The sequence below is a fragment of the Oncorhynchus nerka genome, linkage group LG27 (genome assembly GCF_034236695.1).
Source record: "Oncorhynchus nerka isolate Pitt River linkage group LG27, Oner_Uvic_2.0, whole genome shotgun sequence".
Classification (NCBI taxonomy): domain Eukaryota; kingdom Metazoa; phylum Chordata; class Actinopteri; order Salmoniformes; family Salmonidae; genus Oncorhynchus; species Oncorhynchus nerka.
This window is the reverse complement of record NC_088422.1, coordinates 66535607-66556470: the sequence shown is the minus strand read 5'-3', so window position 1 is coordinate 66556470 and position 20864 is coordinate 66535607. Positions and strand designations below refer to the sequence as shown.

The 20864-nt window shown below is 45.4% G+C and overlaps 1 protein-coding gene and 1 long non-coding RNA gene across 2 annotated transcripts in view; one reads left to right on the top strand and one right to left on the bottom strand.

The window, feature by feature from the left end:
- Positions 1-739: 739 nt before the first annotated feature.
- Positions 740-1233, bottom strand: LOC135565217 (uncharacterized). The gene is made up of 2 exons (XR_010461393.1): positions 1005-1233; positions 740-902 (listed from the first exon to the last, which is right to left on the bottom strand). It is a non-coding gene; the product is annotated as an uncharacterized LOC135565217 (long non-coding RNA).
- A 14823-nt stretch (positions 1234-16056) lies between these two features.
- LOC115112527 (immunoglobulin superfamily DCC subclass member 3-like) overlaps positions 16057-20864 on the top strand; it is a 51009-nt gene continuing 46201 nt past the window's right edge. Inside the window, exon 1 of the mRNA XM_065011156.1 lies at positions 16057-16218. Within this exon, the coding sequence (XP_064867228.1) occupies positions 16057-16218 (162 nt within the window). The remainder of the gene's footprint in view (positions 16219-20864) is intronic.

Sequence of the window (20864 nt, the reverse complement as noted above, 5' to 3'; positions counted from 1 at the left end):
GCTGGACCCAATCCCGAACCGCCCGAACCTTCTCTTGGTCCATCTTGATCTCTCCCCTGGAGATGATGTACCCGAGGAAGGACGTCGTGTGGGCGTGAAAATCACACTTCTCAGCCTTCACGAACAGACGGTTCTCCAATAACCGCTGCAGGACCTGCTTGACATGCTGAACGTGGCTAGAAAGCTCCTTCGAGAAGATGAGGATATCATCCAGGTAAACGAACACAAAAATACCAATCATATCTCTCAGAACGTCATTCACCATGCTTTGGAACACAGCTGGAGCGTTGGTCAGTCCAAACGGCATCACCTGGTACTCGAAATGTCCCATCGGAGTATTGAACCCAGTCAACCATTCGTCCCCCTCTTTGATCCGAACCAAATGATAAGCATTACGTAAATCAAGCTTCGTAAAAACCGTAGCACCCTGTAAAGAATCGAAAGCCGAGCTCATCAAGGGCAGGGGATACTTGTTCTTGACCGTAATATCATTCAAACCCCTATAATCAATACACGGTCGAAGAGAGCCATCCTTCTTGCTCACAAAAAAAATCCTGCTCCTGGGAGTTCTGGATTGCACCTGCTATCTCCTGTAGCGCCGTCTTGTGTTGTCCCAATGTCTTCCCCTGCTGGGTAATGGCATGGCAAACAGAGTCCAGGTCCGCTGGGTTCATCCTTGGCCGGATCGTTCTGTCACGTTCTTTCAAAATCGAACCCAGAAGCAGACCAGGACAAGGAGAGTAAAGAAGGTGAGTATTTATTTACAAGTGAATGGGTAGATATATCCAGGTGGCGTAGCGGGCAGCGGTGGTGAGTTGATGGGAGTAAATAGGTGGATCCAATGGGGTAGCGGAATCCTCCGACGACCAGGCGGGAATGGGGTAAATGATCCGGGTGAGTAACTGAAGACAGAACAAACGGAGGTAAGTTTAAGGCAAGCAATACGTAAAAACTAACAAAACAAATTCTACCCGACTTGAGGCTGATACTATGGCACAACATACTGTTCATGGCTAACGATCCGGCAGGGAATGGATGTCAGGTCCGGGCTTATGAAGAGGAGAGATGATGATCAGGACCAGGTGTGCAGATAGCTGATGGGATACAGGTGCGGGTCATCAGAACTCCCAACTGGCTACATTGCCCGGCAACCAGACAGGGTGCGTTCCAGGACGCCGGAAAAAACACTCCAGGACAGAACACAGGCAAAAAACAGACTCAGGAAACGGGATTCGTGACACATACAAGGAGAAGACTGATCAGAGATGCAGCCAAGAGGCCCATGATCACTCTGGATGAACTGCAGAGATCTACAGCTGAGGTGGGAGACTCTGTCCATAGGACAACAATCAGTCGTATATTGCACAAATCTGGCCTTTATGGAAGAGTGGCAAGAAGAAAGCCATTTCTTAAAGATATCCATAAAATGTGTCTTTTAAAGTTTGCCACAAGCCACCTGGGAGACACACCAAACATGTGGAAGAAGGTGCTCTGGTCAGATGAAACCAAAATTGAACTTTTTGGCAACAATGCAAAACGTTATGTTTGGCGTAAAAGCAACACAGCTCATCACCCTGAACACACCATCCCCGCTGTCAAACATGGTGGTGGCAGCATCATGGTTTGGGCCTGCTTTTCTTCAGCAGGGACAGGGAAGATGGTTAAAATTGATGGGAAGATGGATGGAGCCAAATACAGGACCATTCTGGAAGAAAACCTGATGGAGTCTGCAAAAGACCTGAGACTGGGACGGAGATTTGTCTTCCAACAAGACAATGATCCAAAACATAAAGAAAAATCTACAATGGAATGGTTCAAAAATAAACATACCCAGGTGTTAGAATGGCCAAGTCAAAGTCCAGACCTGAATCCAATCGAGAATCTGTGGAAAGAACTGAAAACTGCTGTTCACAAATGCTCTCCATCCAACCTCACTGAGCTCGAGCTGTTTTGCAAGGAGGAATGGGAAAAAATTTCAGTCTCTCGATGTGCAAAACTGATAGAGACATACCCCAAGCGACTTACAGCTGTAATCACAGCAAAAGGTGGCGCTACAAAGTATTAACTTAAGGGGCTGAATCATTTTTGCACGCCCAATTTTTCAGTTTTTGATTTGTTAAAAAAGTTTGAAATATCCAATAAATGTCGTTCCACTTCATGATTGTGTCCCACTTGTTGTTGATTCTTCACAAAAAAATACAGTTTTATATCTTTATGTTTGAAGCCTGAAATGTGGCAAAAGGTCGCAAAGTTCAAGGGGGCCGAATACTTTCGCAAGGCACTGTAAATGACTAGCATGGTCGAATAATAATAAGGCAGAACAGTTGAAACTGGAGCAGCAGCACAGTCAGGTGGAAGTTGAAACTGGAGCAGCAGCATGGCCAGGTGGACTGGGGACAGCAAGGAGTCATCATGTCAGGTAGTCCTGGGGCATGGTCTTAGGGCTCAGGTTAGTTGAAACTGGAACAGCAGCATGGCCAGGTGGACTGGGGACAGCAAGGAGTCATCATGTCAGGTAGTCCTGGGGCATGGTCCTAGGGCTCAGGTCCTCCGAGAGAGAGAAAGAAAGAGAGAAGGAGAGAATTAGAGAACGCACACTTAGATTCACACAGGACACCGAATCGGACAGGAGAAGTACTCCAGATATAACAAACTGACCCCAGCCCCCCCGACACATAAACTACTGCAGCATAAATACTGGAGGCTGAGACAGGAGGGGTCAGGAGACACTGTGGCCCCATCCGAGGACACTCCCGGACAGGGCCAAACAGGAAGGATATAACCCCACCCACTTTGCCAAAGCACAGCCCCCACACCACTAGAGGGATATCTTCAACCACCAACTTACCATCCTGAGACAAGGCTGAGTATAGCCCACAAAGATCTCCGCCACGGCACAACCCAAGGGGGGGGCGCCAACCCAGACAGGATGACCACAACAGTGAATCAACCCACTCAGGTGACGCACCCCCTCCAGGGACGGCATGAGAGAGCCCCAGTAAGCCAGTGACTCAGCCCCTGTAATAGGGTTAGAGGCAGAGAATCCCAGTGGAAAGAGGGGAACCGGCCAGGCAGAGACAGCAAGGGCGGTTCGTTGCTCCAGAGCCTTTCCGTTCACCTTCCCACTCCTGGGCCAGACTACATTCAATCATATGACCCACTGAAGAGATGAGTCTTCAGTAAAGACTTAAAGGTTGAGACCGAGTTTGCGTCTCTGACATGGGTAGGCAGACCGTTCCATAAAAATGGAGAAAGCCCTGCCTCCAGCTGTTTGCTTAGAAATTCTAGGGACAATTAGGAGGCCTGCGTCTTGTGACCGTAGCGTACGTGTTGGTATGTACGGCAGGACCAAATCAGAGAGATAGGTAGGAGCAAGCCCATGTAATGCTTTGTAGGTTAGCAGTAAAACCTTGAAATCAGCCCTTGCTTTGACAGGAAGCCAGTGTAGAGAGGCTAGCACTGGAGTAATATGATAAAACATTTTGGTTCTAGTCAGGATTCTAGCAGCCGTATTTAGCACTAACTGAAGTTTATTTAGTGCTTTATCCGGGTAGCCGGAAAATAGAGCATTGCAGTAGTCTAACCTAGAAGTGACAAAAGCATGGATTAATTTTTCTGCATCATTTTTGGACAGAAAGTTTCTGATTTTTGCAATGTTACGTAGATGGAAAAAAGCTGTCCTCAAAATGGTCTTGATATGTTCTTCAAAAGAAAGATCAGGGTCCAGAGTAACGCCGAGGTCCTTCACAGTTTTACTTGAGACGACTGTACAACCATTAAGATTAATTGTCAGATTCAACAGAAGATCTCTTTGTTTCTTGGGACCTAGAACAAGCATCTCTGTTTTGTCCGAGTTTAATAGTAGAAAGTTTGCAGCCATCCACTTCCTTATGTCTGAAACACATGCTTCTAGCGAGGGCAATTTTGGGGCTTCACCATGTTTCATTGAAATGTACAGCTGTGTGTCATCCGCATAGCAGTGAAAGTTTACATTATGTTTTCGAATAACATCCCCAAGAGGTCAAATATATAGTGAAAACAATAGTGGTCCTAAAACGGAACCTTGAGGAACACCGAAATTTACAGTTGATTTGTCAGAGGACAAACCATTCACAGAGACAAACTGATATCTTTCCGACAGATAAGAACTAAACCAGGCCAGAACATGTCCGTGTAGACCAATTTGGGTTTCCAATCTCTCCAAAAGAATGTGGTGATCGATGGTATCAAAAGCAGCACTAAGGTCTAGGAGCACGAGGACAGATGCAGAGCCTCGGTCCGATGCCATTAAAATGTCATTTACCACCTTCACAAGTGCCGTCTCAGTGCTATGATGGGGTCTAAAACCAGACTGAAGCATTTCGTATACATTGTTTATAATATAACGTAACGTACAGTAGGTAACATGACAGTAATATAACATACTGTAGGTAACGTGACAGTAATATAACGTAACGTACTGTAGGTAGCGTGACAGTAATATAACATACTGTAGGTAACATGACAGTAATATAACATACTGTAGGTAACGTGACAGTAATATAACATACTGTAGGTACGGTGACAGTAATATAACGTACTGTAGGTAACTTGACAGTAATATAACATACTGTAGGTAACATGACAGTAATATAACATACTGTAGGTAATGTGACGGTAATATAACATACTGTAGGTAACGTGATAGTAATATAACATACTGTAGGTAATGTGACAGTAATATAATGTAACGTACTGTAGGTAATGTGACAGTAATATAACATACTGTAGGTAACGTGACAGTAATATAACATACTGTAGGTAACGTGACAGAAATATAACATACTGTAGGTAACGTGATAGTAATATAACATACTGTAGGTAACGTGACAGAAATATAACATACTGTAGGTAACGTAACAGTAATATAATGTAACGTACTGTAGGTAACGTGACAGTAATATAACATACTGTAGGTAACGTGACAGTAATATAACATACTGTAGGTAACGTGACAGTAATATAACAACATACTGTAGGTAACGTGACAGTAATATAACATACTGTAGGTAACGTGACAGTAATATAACGTAACATACTGTAGGTAACGTGACAGTAATATAACATACTGTAGGTACATACAGTAATATAACGTAACATACTGTAGGTAACGTGACAGTAATATAACATACTGTAGGTAACGTGACAGTAATATAACGTAACATACTGTAGGTAACGTTATAGTAATATAACATACTGTAGGTAACGTGACAGTAATATAACGTAACATACTGTAGGTAACGTGACAGTAATATAACATACTGTAGGTAACGTGACAGTAATATAACGTAACATACTGTAGGTAACGTGACAGTAATATAACATACTGTAGGTAACATGACAGTAATATAACATACTGTACGTAATGTGACGGTAATATAACATACTGTAGGTAACGTGACAGTAATATAACATACTGTAGGTAACGTGACAGTAATGTAATGTAACGTACTGTAGGTAACGTGACAGTAATATAACATACTGTAGGTAACGTGACAGTAATATAACATAACATACTGTAGGTAACGTGACAGTAATATAACATACTGTAGGTAACGTGACAGTAATATAACGTAACATACTGTAGGTAACGTGACAGTAATATAACATACTGTAGGTAACGTGACAGTAATATAATGTAACGTACTGTAGGTAACGTGACAGTAATATAACATACTGTAGGTAACGTGATAGTAATATAACGTAACGTACTGTAGGTAACGTGACAGTAATATAACATACTGTAGGTAACGTGACAGTAATATAATGTAACATACTGTAGGTAACGTGACAGTAATATAACATACTGTAGGTAACGTGACAGTAATATAACGTAACATACTGTAGGTAACGTGACAGTAATATAACATACTGTAGGTAACGTGACAGTAATATAACGTAACATACTGTAGGTAACGTGACAGTAATATAACATAACATACTGTAGGTAACGTGACAGTAATATAACATACTGTAGGTAACGTGACAGTAATATAACGTAACATACTGTAGGTAACGTGACAGTAATATAACATACTGTAGGTAACGTGACAGTAATATAACATACTGTAGGTAACGTGACAGTAATATAACATACTGTAGGTAACGTGACAGTAATATAACATACTGTAGGTAACGTGACAGTAATATAACATACTGTAGGTAACGTGACAGTAATATAACATACTGTAGGTAACGTGACAGTAATATAACATACTGTAGGTAACGTGACAGTAATATAACATACTGTAGGTAACGTGACACTAATATAACGTACTGTAGGTAACGTGACACTAATATAACGTACTGTAGGTAACATGACATTAATATAACGTAACGTACTGTAGGTAATATAACAACGGTAATTTGAACAACAGAGTTGTTCTGAATAGCCACAGTCAAATAAACAGCCTTGAGTTAAACAGGCTGAAAGAAGATGAAAGTGGAAGGAGTGAACTCCGGGCCCTTCTGGCTCTGGAGGTTGGACCTTGAACCAGGAAGAAACATTCCATTCCAATGTGGTGCTGAGGAACCCGCCAGCTTTGTTTAAACGGCAGCCTTCCACATGAAGCAGGCGTGATGCACAGAGAGAGAGAGTGAGAGAGAGAGACCCAACTACCTGTAGCTGAACGCTCATGCTTCTGCAGCTAGAACACAACATGCCTGCCCCTCTGTGGCCTTAGATTACACACTTACACTAACCTTCACGTACATTTACCCCTATATAGTACACTCACAGTTCAAGTCAAACACATGAACACGGCACACTCTCTTTGTCTCTCTGTCTGTCTCTCTTAATTAAATTATCTCTTTCTCTCTCTCTCACTCTCTGTCTCTCTCTGTCTCTCTCTCTCTCTCTCTCTCTCTCTCTCTCTCTCCTCACACACACATTAGCAGTTCACTCCAACAGTTAATGTACTGTTCCAACAGAACAGTACATTCCTTCTACTGTAGATGATAGATGTCATTATGACCTTTTTGAATGTACTTAATATGCGCTTGGTATGTATGTCAAATATAGGTTAACAGGGACCTGGGGATTCTATGTCACATTCTGTGCCTCTTGTGGTTTCCTTATGTGCCAGGGGTTAGGATATGTTCAGTTCTGCTATCACATAAAGAATTTATATCCACCTCCCAACCAGGGGCCTTTATCATATTTATGTATGTGTCTTGGGCTTTTTTTATTTATAAACGCGATATTAAAGTGTGTAAGTAAGTCATAAAGTCCACTCTTTTATTGCCAGCACTGCCAAGAGATATAACAACACCACAGTGTATTAGACTACTCTATTTGCCCGCTGAGGCGTCATTTGAGAATGAAAAGGCAGTGGCAGGGGGGTGGCTCCCGTCCCTCTCTGTGCCTAAGACTAGCAAATATGTAGTTCGTGGTCCTCTGTAGCGTGGCCCTTGCTACGTCAGTTTAGTGGGTTGGATTCCTGGTTCCACCCATATGTAAAATGCTTTGGATAAAAGTGCCTGCTAAATGGCATATATTCTTATTATACCCACCACTGGGAGGAAGACGTTTATACACATCACTGGGAGGAAGACGTTTATACACATCACTGGGAGGAAGACGTTTATACACATCACTGGGAGGAAGACGTTTATACACATCACTGGGAGGAAGACGTTTATACACATCACTGGGAGGAAGACGTTTATACACATCACTGGGAGGAAGACGTTTATACACATCACTGGGAGGAAGACGTTTATACACATCACTGGGAGGAAGACGTTTATACCCATCACTGGGAGGAAGACGTTTATACACATCACTGGGAGGAAGACGTTTATACCCATCACTGGGAGGAAGACGTTTATACACATCATTGGGAGGAAGACGTTTATACCCATCACTGGGAGGAAGACGTTTATACCCATCACTGGGAGGAAGACGTTTATACACATCACTGGGAAGAAGACGTTTATACACATCACTGGGAGGAAGACGTTTATACACATCACTGGGAGATAAACATCACTGGGAGATACACATCACTGGGAGGAAGACGTTTATACACATCACTGGGAGGAAGACGTTTATACCCATCACTGGGAGGAAGACGTTTATACACATCACTGGGAAGAAGACGTTTATACACATCACTGGGAGGAAGACGTTTATACCCATCACTGGGAGGAAGACGTTTATACACATCATTGGGAGGAAGACGTTTATACACATCACTGGGAGGAAGACGTTTATACCCATCACTGGGAGGAAGACGTTTATACCCATCACTGGGAGGAAGACGTTTATACACATCACTGGGAGGAAGACGTTTATACCCATCACTGGGAGGAAGACGTTTATACACATCACTGGGAAGAAGACGTTTATACACATCACTGGGAGGAAGACGTTTATACACATCACTGGGAAGAAGACGTTTATACACATCACTGGGAGGAAGACGTTTATACACATCACTGGGAGGAAGACGTTTATACCCATCACTGGGAGGAAGACGTTTATACACATCGCTGGGAGGAAGACGTTTATACCCATCGCTGGGAGGAAGACGTTTATACACATCACTGGGAGGAAGACGTTTATACCCATCACTGGGAGGAAGACGTTTATACACATCACTGGGAAGAAGACGTTTATACACATCACTGGGAGGAAGACGTTTATACACATCACTGGGAGGAAGACGTTTATACACATCACTGGGAGATACACATCACTGGGAGATACACATCACTGGGAGGAAGACGTTTATACACATCACTGGGAGATACACATCACTGGGAGATACACATCACTGGGAGATACACATCACTGGGAGGAAGACGTTTATACCCATCACTGGGAGATACACATCACTGGGAGGAAGACGTTTATACCCATCACTGGGAGATACACATCACTGGGAGGAAGACATTTATACACATCACTGGGAGATACACATCACTGGGAGGAAGACGTTTATACCCATCACTGGGAGATACACATCACTGGGAGGAAGACGTTTATACACATCACTGGGAGATACACATCACTGGGAGGAAGACGTTTATACACATCACTGGGAGATACACATCACTGGGAGGAAGACGTTTATACACATCACTGGGAGATACACATCACTGGGAGGAAGACGTTTATACACATCACTGGGAGATACACATCACTGGGAGGAAGATGTGGGGTCAATACAGGTCTGTACTGGAGCCTCATTCTGGCAGGTAGAATAGAGACAGGCTGGCTATGTACTCTGCTCTGTCATTTCACTGTTTCTGTGTCTCTCTGCTAGCTAGCTTAGCCTTTATTTAGTCCCCACCGTGAGGCCATGGGCTTTGCTGAGCAGGAAAAGGAGGGAACCTGTGTGTGTGTGTGTATGTTTCACACACCTCACCTGTTGGACATGGATCTGAAATGTGAAATGTTAAAGAGAGCTGACCAAACTGAAGGTAAGGGCAGAGAGAACTAGACCAGGCGTGTTAGGACCAGCTGGAGAGGAGTGTGGTATGTGGGTTTGATGGATACTGTGTTCAACACTGAACTCAAGTGAAGTAGCTCACAGGTGAAAACACACCCCTCTTGACTGTAGCCACATAGCCAAAGGGAGCTGCTTGTAGAGTCACAATGAAACTAATCCCATTTAATCCAGGCTTCAGAGTGACATTAGGAGATTGAAGTGGCCCGTTTTAAACGGCTGTTTTTGACCATTACTGGGACAGATGTTTATGGGTTGGATTTGTTTAAGACCCGGCTTCACTGAGTGGGACTTATAGCCTATTCAAAGAACTGTTTGTTTTTTCCTGACTGTAAATCCCCTCTAATCTTAATGAGTGTTAATGTTCAGTTCGGTCTATAATAGTTTCTCTGATGGACAGAATGTAAAAGCTGGGGTAGTCCACATACTGTATGACTGAAATAGCAACATTTCATGGAACCAAGAAAACCTTATAATGAAACAAATAACAAAGAAACATGTCATCTTAGTCTGTTATTATTTGTGGTTGGAGGAGGAGGAGGAGGAGGAGGAGGAACAAGCAAACAGGCTTTTGTATCTAACCCAGGTTGAATACTAAGTGATTGTGACAGAGCCTATATTTATCATTTGTATTTATTTCCCTCCCATGCCTCCTGCTGTCAGTGTGCTGCATGGTGCTGGCGTAGGCCTAGACCCCACACTGAGGATCTGGTTGTGTGTCTGTATGGTGAAACGACACACACACACACACACATACACACACTGAGAGCGAGAGAAAGGCGGGAGCGGGGGGTTTCATATTAGCATGAATTCATATGGATTAGCCTGCTCTGGAGGGGCGGGGCCTGCTGATCGACAGGAGGGATGATTTCCCTGGTGAACGTGGTCAGCTGGCAGCTTGAGGGCTCGCCGGAGAACAAGAAGGGAAAGGGAGAATGGAAGGACGAAAAGAAAAGAGGGAGAGCAGCCACCTAACTGCCAGCTGTCTTATGATAGAGGACATGATGCAGGACACGATGTTGACAACATCTCTGTGTCACAAAGAACCAGATTTTAAGATGGCCGCCGGTTGGTTGGCTGGCTAGCTGGCTGGCCGTATATAGAGTATAGTAGCCCAGTGTAGAGTTATGATGAGGTAGAGACACTCCTACTCTGCTCTGCTCTCTGCCTCCTGGCTCTCTGTCCTTCCCTCCATCATAGACATACACTACATACTACATACAAGCTGGCTGCTTCATCAAGTGTGTTGCTGTTGCCTTTGGCGCAGTGGGAATCGTATCTCTTTATTTATCCCCGGTGCACACTCCCTAATTTATGCATTTAAGATCATTATTCAGCGCCAAGGCAGAGGGTGTTACGTGCGTGCTGTGGTTAGTGTTTTTTGGGGTGCTGTTGCTTGCTGAAGTAAGGAATAGCCTCTCCTTCTCACTCAATATCTGTCTGGCTTGTTGGCTGTGATTGATGCAGTGGGTGGGGGCCCCTCCCAGTAATTGAGCTCATATCCATAGTGTGGCGTCTGGGCTTTTGTTTTGCTCTATGTCCTCATCCTCTATTCAGCTTAACGTGTCTGTCAGCGAAGGAGGAGGAATACCCAACCGCTGCACTGTAGCAGCCACACAGGATTCACCAGTGAAGTCATTCTGGTGAATTAAGCAACATTACCGTACTACTTTTTTTCTCTCTCGCTCGCTCTCCTCCTCCATCTCGTTCGCTATCTCTCTTTGTTTCTCCCTCCCTCCTCCTCCCTGTCTCTTGAGCTCCCGCTCCCCCTCTGTCTTCTATTCTCATTGTAAACGCATCTCTGCTTGCCATACACGTGATGGCACAGTCTTGCCCTAGATTGTGATTAATGGCCGCAATTCAGCCTAAAAGATTCCCTTGAGTCGGTGCCAGTTGGCTTACGCAGAGGAGAAAGGAGAAGAAACTCATTACTGCTGTCAGTTGAGTTGACAGAGCAGGCAGGGGTGTGTGTGTGTGTGTGTGTGTGTGTGTGTGTGTGTGTGCGTGCGTGCGTGCGTGCGTGCGTGCGTGTGTGTGTGCGTGTGCTTCCATGTGCACCTGTACATGCTATCATGCCTTACACTGCATACAGTATGTGTTTTAGGCTCAGTGTGAGTGGGACAGTGCTACTGCTGCAGGATATTCTCTGTATGGCTTGTCTCTAAGGTAACATGGTTGATTCCCTAGAAATGGCAGTGTACCTGACTCTCTAAGAACCTTGCAAACAAGCTCTGATTTGAGCTTCATAATGTATAATGGATATATATGGATATCCTGAGGTCATCGATCACACTGTTTTATGGGCTATTCACTCAGCCTCTTCCCTCCGCTTTTATGTTTGAAACAGATGGATTTGTGTTGGTGTATTTCTTCACAAATCCATCCCCTTAATGGAGCGCCCTGGCTTTTATCAGCATTTAGGTAAATACAGAGGGATGGGGAAATGTGTATTTGATGTGGGAGCCCATTCATGTTCCATCGATGTGGTGGTTTTCATTTAAAATCCATAATTGCTTGTCCATCCTTTCAAAAGAGCAAGAGAGAGAGCAGGTAGAGGGAGAACAGGTGAGAGAGAGAGAGAAAGAGAGAGAGTGAGTAGAGAGAGAGAGAGAGTGAGAGAGAGCGCAATTGAGAGAGAGGGAGAATGAGCGCGAGGGAGCTGGGAGTTTTTTCCTTAAATTCACCGACACAACAAAGGATGCCGAACAGAGGATTTGGAAGCGTTCTATGTCCAGTGCAGATGTGGAGTGTGGATGGCAGGCATGTGCTCCACACACAGTGATGTATTACAGACAGCCGCGGAGCCAGCCAGGGAGCCAGCCAGGGAGCCAGCCAGGGAGCCAGCCTGGCCTGCTAGTAAACAGCACAATATTAACTACTGGGGCTCTGCCATCCTCCCTGCCTATTTCAGATGGTCACCGGGGCAACCAGTCAGCACATGCTTTTTACCAAACGCTGGTGGCATAGCTTTGAGTCATGGGGACAGAGAGCTGTAGCTGGCAGTGAAAGGGAGTCTAAATGTTTTTTAACAACAGCGCTCAATATGAAATGAGCTACTTCAAGTGCAGTACCTACATAGTGCTTCTCCTTCTGCTTGGGTTGTGGGTCGACAAGGGTTGTGGGTTGACAAGGGTTGTGGGTTGACAATAAATAATTTTTTATATACAGGTATGTGAAAGGTATATATTCCCCTGTTTTTCCTTCTCCCTCTGCTCGTTCTTTCCCCAGCCTCGGTCCCTCCTTTAGTCATCCCTTCATCTGACTCGTCTCAGAGCGGAGGGCAGCCATGAATATGGATGAAGAGTTTAATCAGTGCAGCAGGGAAATGAATTGTGGCTGTGAGGCAGGCAGGGCCTCGCTCTGTGAAACTCTGCTTTAACATCGACAGGAACCAACACAACACAGCACCTAATCTACATATTACGTTTACATTTTAGTCGTTTAGCGGATGCTCTTATCCAGAGCCACGTACAGTTAGTGCATTCATCTTAAGATACAGTGGCTTACGAAAGTATTCACCACTTTGGCATTTTTCCTATTTTGTTGCCTTACAACCTGGAATTAAAATAGATTTTTGGGGGGTTTGTACCATTTGATTTAAATAACATGCCTACCACTTTGAAGATGTAAAATATTTTTTATTGTGAGACAAACAAGAAATAAGACGGAAAAAAATGAAAACTTGAGCGCACATAACTATTCACCCCCCTAAAGTCAATACTATGTGGAGCCACCTTTTGCAGCAATTACAGCTGCAAGTCTCTTGGGGTATGTCTCTATAAGCTTGGCACATCTAGCCACTGGGATTTTTGCCCATTATTCAAGGCAAAACTGCTCCAGCTCCTTCAAGTTGGATGGGTTCCGCTGGTGTACAGCAATCTTTAAGTCATACCTCAGATTCTCAATTGGATTGAGGTCTAGGCCATTCCAAGACATTTAAACCACTCGAGACGGGATATGACAAGGGCCTAGATTAGGAACTGTGCAGATCCTGAGACGTCCAACCCTGAGAGGATGGAGAGGAGGGTTCACGGATAGTTCACGGTGTCGAAAGCAGCAGATAGATGTAGGAGGATGAGAACAGAGGAGAGAGAGTCAGCTCTGGCAGTGCAGAGAACCTCCGTAACACAGAGGAGAGCAGTCTCAGTTGAGTGACCCGTCTGAAGCCTGACTGGTTAGGGTCAAGACGATCTTTCTGAGAGTGATAACGAGAGAGTTGGTCAGAGACATCACGTGTTGAGGGGACGCAGCCAGTGGTCAGGGATGAGTTGATGAGGGAAGTGAGGAATGGGAGGTCTCCAGAGATAGTCTAGAGAAGGGAAGAGGGGATGGAGTCAAGTGGGCAGGTTGTTGGCTGGCTGGACGTCACTCGTCGCACAATTACATCTGGAGAGAGAGGGGAGACAGAGGTCAAGGTGTAGGGTAGTTCTGTGTGAATAGGAACAGTAGACTCTATAGGCTGAGGGAATGAAGTGAGGATGTCTTCAACCTTTTTTTCAGTGGTTGACAAGTCGTCCGCAGAGAGGGAAGAGGGAGGGGAAGGGGGTGGATTGAGGGAGGAGAAGATGGAAAAGAGTTTCCCAGGGTTGGAGGCAGAGGCTTGGAATTTAGAGTGATAGAGTGGAAGAATGTCCTCTGGAATAGACTGTTTCTGCCATATTTGCTCAGCTGCCCACAGCCCTATTTTGTGAGCATGCAGTGGGTCTCTCAGCCATAGAGCAGGCGGGGAGGGTCGAGGCGGCCGGGAGGAAAGGGAACAGTGGGAGTCAAAGGAGGCTGGAAGGGAGGAGGGTAGGGTTGAAGAGGCAGAACCAGGAGACAGGAAGGAGAAGGATTGAGCAGAAGGGATAGATGATAGGATAGAAGAGGAGAGAGAGAGAGAGCGAAGATTGCAACGGCGTATGACCATTTGGGTAGGGGTTGGGAGGCTAGGGTTGGAGGAGAGAGGGAGAAAAAAAAGAAAAAAACTTTTCTCCCATGAACCGTGATCTCTGTGATTTTCTCTGGTCTCATCACAGAGTGCCGTCCAGGGTGATGGCCATTAGTCATCACCTAGGGGTGGCAGGTAGTCTAGTGGTTAGCGCGTTGGGCCAGTAACTGAAAGGTTGCTGGATCGAATCCCTGTGCTGACAAGGTAAAGATCTGTTGTTCTGCCCCTGAACAAGGCAGTTAACCCACTGTTCCTCGGTAGGCTGTCATTGTAAATAAGAATTTGTTCTTCACTGACTTGCCTAGTTAAATAAAGGTACAATTTAAATTCAATCACAACAAGCACTTCAAGTCATGCATTAGGTATACCCTGTTTACCTGGCTGGTTGCATCACTGTCTGGTCTGTGTGGCGGTTCCATCCAACACATGGACCAGGTGGATGGTTCCACTAACAGATGGTGAAGGCAGTGAGAGTATGAGCCAGGGTATATTTCATCTTCATGGGTGCTGGGGTGCGACCCTCCCTAACAGTGACAATGACACATGGCTTTTGCCCACGTTGGGCCAGTAGTCTCTCAGGGGGGAAGCAGTGGACCTCCCCCTCTCAAAGCCAAGAGCTTTAGATTCCTAATGGGACCTTCTATTGTGTTTGTGCGCTAGCATGTACAGTGGCTTGCGAAAGTATTCACCCCCTTGGCATTTTTCCTATTTTGTTGTTTTACAACCTGGAATTAAAATGTGTATAATTTGATTTACACAACATGCCTACCACTTTGAAGATGCAAAATATGTTTTATTGTGAAACAAATAAGACAAAAATATTACAACTTGAGTGTGCATAACTATTCAACCCCCCAAAGTCAATACTTTGTAGAGCCACCTTTTGCAGCAATTACAGCTGCAGGTCTCTTGGGGTATGTCTCTATAAGCTTGGCACATCTAGCCACTGGGATTTTGCCCATTCTTCAAGGCAAAACTGCTCCAGCTCCATCAAGTTGGATGGGTTCCGCTGGTGTACAGCAATCTTTAAGTCATACCCCAGATTCTCAATTGGATTGAGGTCTGGGCTTTGACTAGGCCATTCCAAGACATTTAAATGTTTCCCCTTAAACCACTCGAGCGTTGCTTTAGCAGTATGCTTAGGGTCATTGTCCTGCTGGAAGGTGAACCTCCGTCCCAGTCTCAAATCTCTGGAAGACTGAAACAGGTTTCCCTCAAGAATTTACCCTCTATTTAACGTCATCCATCGTTCCTTCAATTCTGACCAGTTTCCCAGTCTCTGCCGATGAAAAACATCCCCATCCCCTGTTCTCGGGGTGATGAGAGGTGTTAGGTTTGCGCCAGATTCTTATTGTATTTTTTGAAACAAGTATTTTTTTTCTATTTTGTGTATGTCCATTACATGAAATCCCCCCAAAAACCAATTTAAAGTGCAGGTTGTAATGCAACAAAATAGGAAAAAACGCCAAGGGGGATGAATACTTTTGCAAGGCTCTGTATGTATGTGTGTGTATGTGTGTGTGATTTGTGCGCAAGCATGTGTGTGTGTGTGTGTGTGTGTCACAGTGGGTGTGCATGTGTGTTGGTGGGGGGCAGTGATTTACGTCACCATGTTGGGGTCCCAAATATGCAAATATGCAGGGTCCTGTGAAGTGCAGTGGAGCGCACTGGGGCCATCCCGCCCAGGCCAAGACTCCTTTCATAGGGGACGTGGGAGTGCCAGATGTGGGGCCATCCGTCACCTCCTGTTCACACTCCCTCCTCACACCGACCCACCGGCCCCAGGCCCACTGTCAAGTTCACTGCCACCACACTAACACTGGAACAAGCTCTATGACACCAACTCTCATACATACAGTAGGGTATCGCACTCCTATTTTATAAAGGTAATTTTATTAACTTCTGCCAATGAGTGAAAGTAGACTAGTGTTTAGGCTGATCTGGTGACCATGAACATTGAGTGCAAGAGAATCAGAGATTTATCCCGTCTGTGGCCCTAAGAAAGAATGGCCCTCAACAGTTACTCTCTAATGAGGGGGAAGTAATGGCTCTTTGGCTGGGGAGGATTGAGATGCCAAATGTCCATCCACTTTGTTATTCAAAACTGGGCCTGTATAGCCAGCACCAAATTCATCTTTTTAATTTCTGTGGTGACAAAGCGACAAGGAGGAAAAAAAGACAAGGAAAAGAACTAATGGCATTTCCATTTGAATATAAATGGTATTTCACCCCAGATGTCAGTAAGCGTTTTCGATATTTCAAACTCCACATGAAAGGAAACTAAGAAAGAAAATGGCACTTTAAGAGGCAGGTTTTTCCTCATTGGAATAAAACAGAAATGTTTCCTTGGTGAGGAGGTGAATGAAATGACTGGAGGACAAGAGAGAGAGAGAGAGAATGAGAGAGCGAGAGCGCATCTCATTTAATTCATAACAGCCAGTTGTATCAACTGCTATTGGTGATATTGATTAGATATGTGGCCCTAGGCAACAGCATGTATGTATCGTCCCTCCACCAACAGGTGCTGAAATAATTTTCTGTCTGTAAGACGAGATAGTGGAAATATTTTTTAAGGTACATTAGTTATGGCTCAATATAGCCCCCCTGTGAATGAATGACTGCTTGCCGTTCCAGAGGTAGATGATTGTAGTATGGACTACATGAGGGGGAAATATAATGTAGTGTACCTAATGATGATAGGAACTAAGTGAAAATGGCTTTGACGGTTGAGTGAGATGGATGGCTTGTTGAGCCTATTGTTTTACGAGGGGGGGTGCGTGATTTGATTATTAAAACTGTGAAAAGGCCAACCTGAAGACATGGATGTGCATAATAGTGGCGTAATTAAATTGCCATTCAATGTGAAAATGTTTGTCTTTCATCAGCCTTTGCAATCTGTTCAGAGCAGAATAGGTTTCCCTCTGTACCTCATCCATTGTGTCCCCCTCTGTACCTCATCCACTGTGTCCCCCTCTGTACCTCATCCACTGTGTCCCCCTCTGTACCTCATCCACTGTGTCCCCCTCTGTACCTCATCCACTGTGTCCCCCTCTGTACCTCATCCACTGTGTCCCCCTCTCTACCTCATCCACTGTGTCCCCCTCTCTACCTCATCCACTGTGTCCCCCTCTGTACGTACATTCCCTTTCCCTCTGCTTCCCTCGTTTGCCTTTCCTGTCTTTGTGATCCCTCACTCCATCCCTCCACCCCTTCCTGCTCCCTCTCTCTTTCCTCTCCCCTCATTCTCCCCCTCCTCCACTCCTATTTGTTCCCCATCTCCCCCCCACCCAATACCCCTCCCGCCACCTCTCTGTTGTTCTCTCTCTCTCTCTCTCTCTCTCTCTCGGGACACTGTAGTGTTTCAGCTCACTGTGCTCTGTGTCGCTTGGCCAGGGAGTGTTTCTCTCACTGCTGCTTTAATGATTCCTGGTACGGCGAGCCCCAGCCTCGGCACACCTCACCGCGCTCCTGCCATATTCTTTCCCGGGATAACCCCATTAACACCAGAGAGTCCCTCTCCACAGCCCCAGTGTTGTTGCTGAGAGGAGGAAGGTGATTTGAAATGACAAGCCGGTGAGACTGTGGGCCGTCAAAGCCAGATCGGCATGCTGCATCCGGAGCCATCCCAGTGCAAAGCCTTTAATGAGGGGGTCATTTGGCAGGGGGGCCACGCTGAGAGGGGGCAGGTTAAGAGGAGATTGGGTTCTTTCAAGTGGAGAATTCCAGGCCCCAATAGAATGGGAGTAAACTAGTGTTGCTTGTGTGTCCCAGCTGAAAGCCCCTTGGTTATTTCTTTTACATACAGGCCCATGATAATAGGCTTTGAATGTCCCAGTTTAGGCTACAGTCCGTGGAAAGAAACTTTTGTGGTGAAGATAAAGTGAAAGTAAAGTGTGCCGTTGTCCCACACCACCTCAACAGGTGGCGATGTTAACCCAACTGACAGAGGCGTTGTGACCACAAGCTGCCCTGTAAACACTCCCAACAGAACTAAGAAGTTCCCAACTTTGTTGGAGGACTTTTATCTTTTTGAAAGATGCATCTCCTCTCTGTCACTGCACAGAGGCATTCACAGGGTAACCGGGTGATTTATTTAGTTACGAAGCCTGAATGTGAACACAAACACGTCTCTCTGTTCTCCCCTGTGTTCCACAGTGGAATGAAGAGGGTTCCTCTGAAGCCAGGGTGGGGAGGTGAGGCCTTGGTGTGATGCAAAGCTAATGAGATATTAAATGAGTGTCAGTTGCAGCGGCCTAGTTTTCTGAGAACTGTTGAGCCTCTGGTCTGGTCTACTCTGTTGTATTCAGATGTATTCTGTTCTGCCATACTGTTCTGTGTTGTGGGTGACAGGCAGGTTGAGGGGATTCAGCTTGGGAAGACAGGGGCTCCTGTTGCCACACACACAAACATACACACACAGCGAGGTGAGGGTTGCCTCAGCCCACTCTAAGCATGTTTGTCCCTGCCACTCATATGGTCTCTGTGTGATTGTTAACTGCGGTGTTTGAAGTGACTTAATGAGCATGCATATCTCTGGCCAATCAATTATTAAAACAAACAGGTTTTTTTATTCTCGCACATCAAGGCTCGCCTTTGTTGCATTTTGCGCACAGCGCCCGTAAACAACTACTAATGACATGCACAAAATATTAAGAATGACTGCATCAACAGTGGAAAAACGCTGCTAATTAATTTGTAATGGTATGCAACTTTGCGTGCGCCCGTCTATTTTCTTTCTGTCCTTCTTTTTTTCTTATTATATACCTCCCTCGGTTTTCTCCTCCCCTCCCCTGTCCTTTCTGTCGCAGTCATTTAAATAATCTCTTAATTTTCAGCATCTGTTGTGTTTTAATGGGCCCCACTTTAATTAGGCCTGCATGCTTATGTATGTAGAGAGGCTCGGTGTTAGGTGAGAGAGAGAGAGAGAGAGAGAGAGGTAGGGAGAGAGAGAGAGTGAGAGAGAGAGAGAGGTAGGGAGAGAGAGAGAGTGAGAGAGAGAGAGAGAGAGAAGGGCCTCCTCTTCGCTTAGGGTTGGGGCCGTGGCTGCTGTGGGGCTCAGGGATGGCTAGGGGGGCCAACGCCTCACTTCACTACAACAGGCAGAACACTCTCCATGGGGTCGTCAGAAAGCAAATGTTTCTGGTTTTCAAGGATACAGTATTTTCAACCTAACTTCCATTTCCCCTGAAAAACAGATGTATTTTTACGCCTGCTACGTTAGGTTACGTAATGAGTGACAGGGCTTTCCCAGCAGCCTCTCTGGCTGGCTCCATTTAATCAGAACAAAGCTTTTATGGTTGTCTCCTAATGACCTCGCTATCTTCCTCTCTTCCAGCTACTAATGTATAGCTCTGGATACTAACACAGAGTGCTCTGAGGCCTCAGCCACAGTTGCTGTTAACAATATGAAAAAGGTTTTATCTTTATATGTCCTTTTCAAAGACCTGTAGTCCCAATAATGCGCTAATTAGCTGCCCTGTGGCGGTGGCGTTTTTGTCCTTCAGTCACCACCATGCCTTTATGTTCACATAAAGCTATGACACCAGAGATCCTCAACAAGAGAAGAGCATCGCTGGCCTCTTCTTCTGTTCAACAGCGTCTACAGAAGGATGAAGATACACTAACCCTTCACACACAAACACAAAGCCTTTGGTGTGGTCTAATCAGCAACATATTTGGTTGTGCTTAGGGAGAAGTAGACTAGTTGAAACAGACTATAAATAGACTCCTCGGTAGATATAGACTAGACTCTCGCTGTGTATAGGCTAAGAGTTCCCTGCTCTATAAGGAGGGTCTATGGGAGGAGATCTGGAGTGTTTTGGTGGCCCTGTCATAGATCAGTAGTGAGTCTATGGGAGATCTGGTGTGTTTTGGTGGCCCTGCCATAGATCAGCAGTGAGTCTATGGGAGGAGATCTGGTGTGTTTTGGTGGCCCTGTCATAGATCAGTAGTGAGTCTATGGGAGATCTGGTGTGTTTTGGTGGCCCTACCATAGATCAGCAGTGAGTCTATGGGAGGAGATCTGGTGTGTTTTGGTGGCCCTACCATAGATCAGTAGTGAGTCTATGGGAGGAGATCTGGTGTATTTTGGTGGCCCTGCCATAGATCAGCAGTGAGTCTATGGGAGGAGATCTGGTGTGTTTTGGTGGCCCTGCCATAGATCAGCAGTGAGTCTATGGGAGGAGATCTGGTGTGTTTTGGTGGCCCTGCCATATATCAGCAGTGAGTCTATGGGAGGAGATATGGTGTGTTTTGGTGGCCCTGCCATAGATCAGCAGTGAGTCTATGGGAGGAGATCTGGTGTGTTTTGGTGGCCCTACCATAGATCAGCAGTGAGTCTATGGGAGGAGATCTGGTGTGTTTTGGTGGCCCTACCATAGATCAGCAGTGAGTGTATCTGGCGCTGCTGCTACCTGCACCATGTCCCTGTATGACAGGTTTAA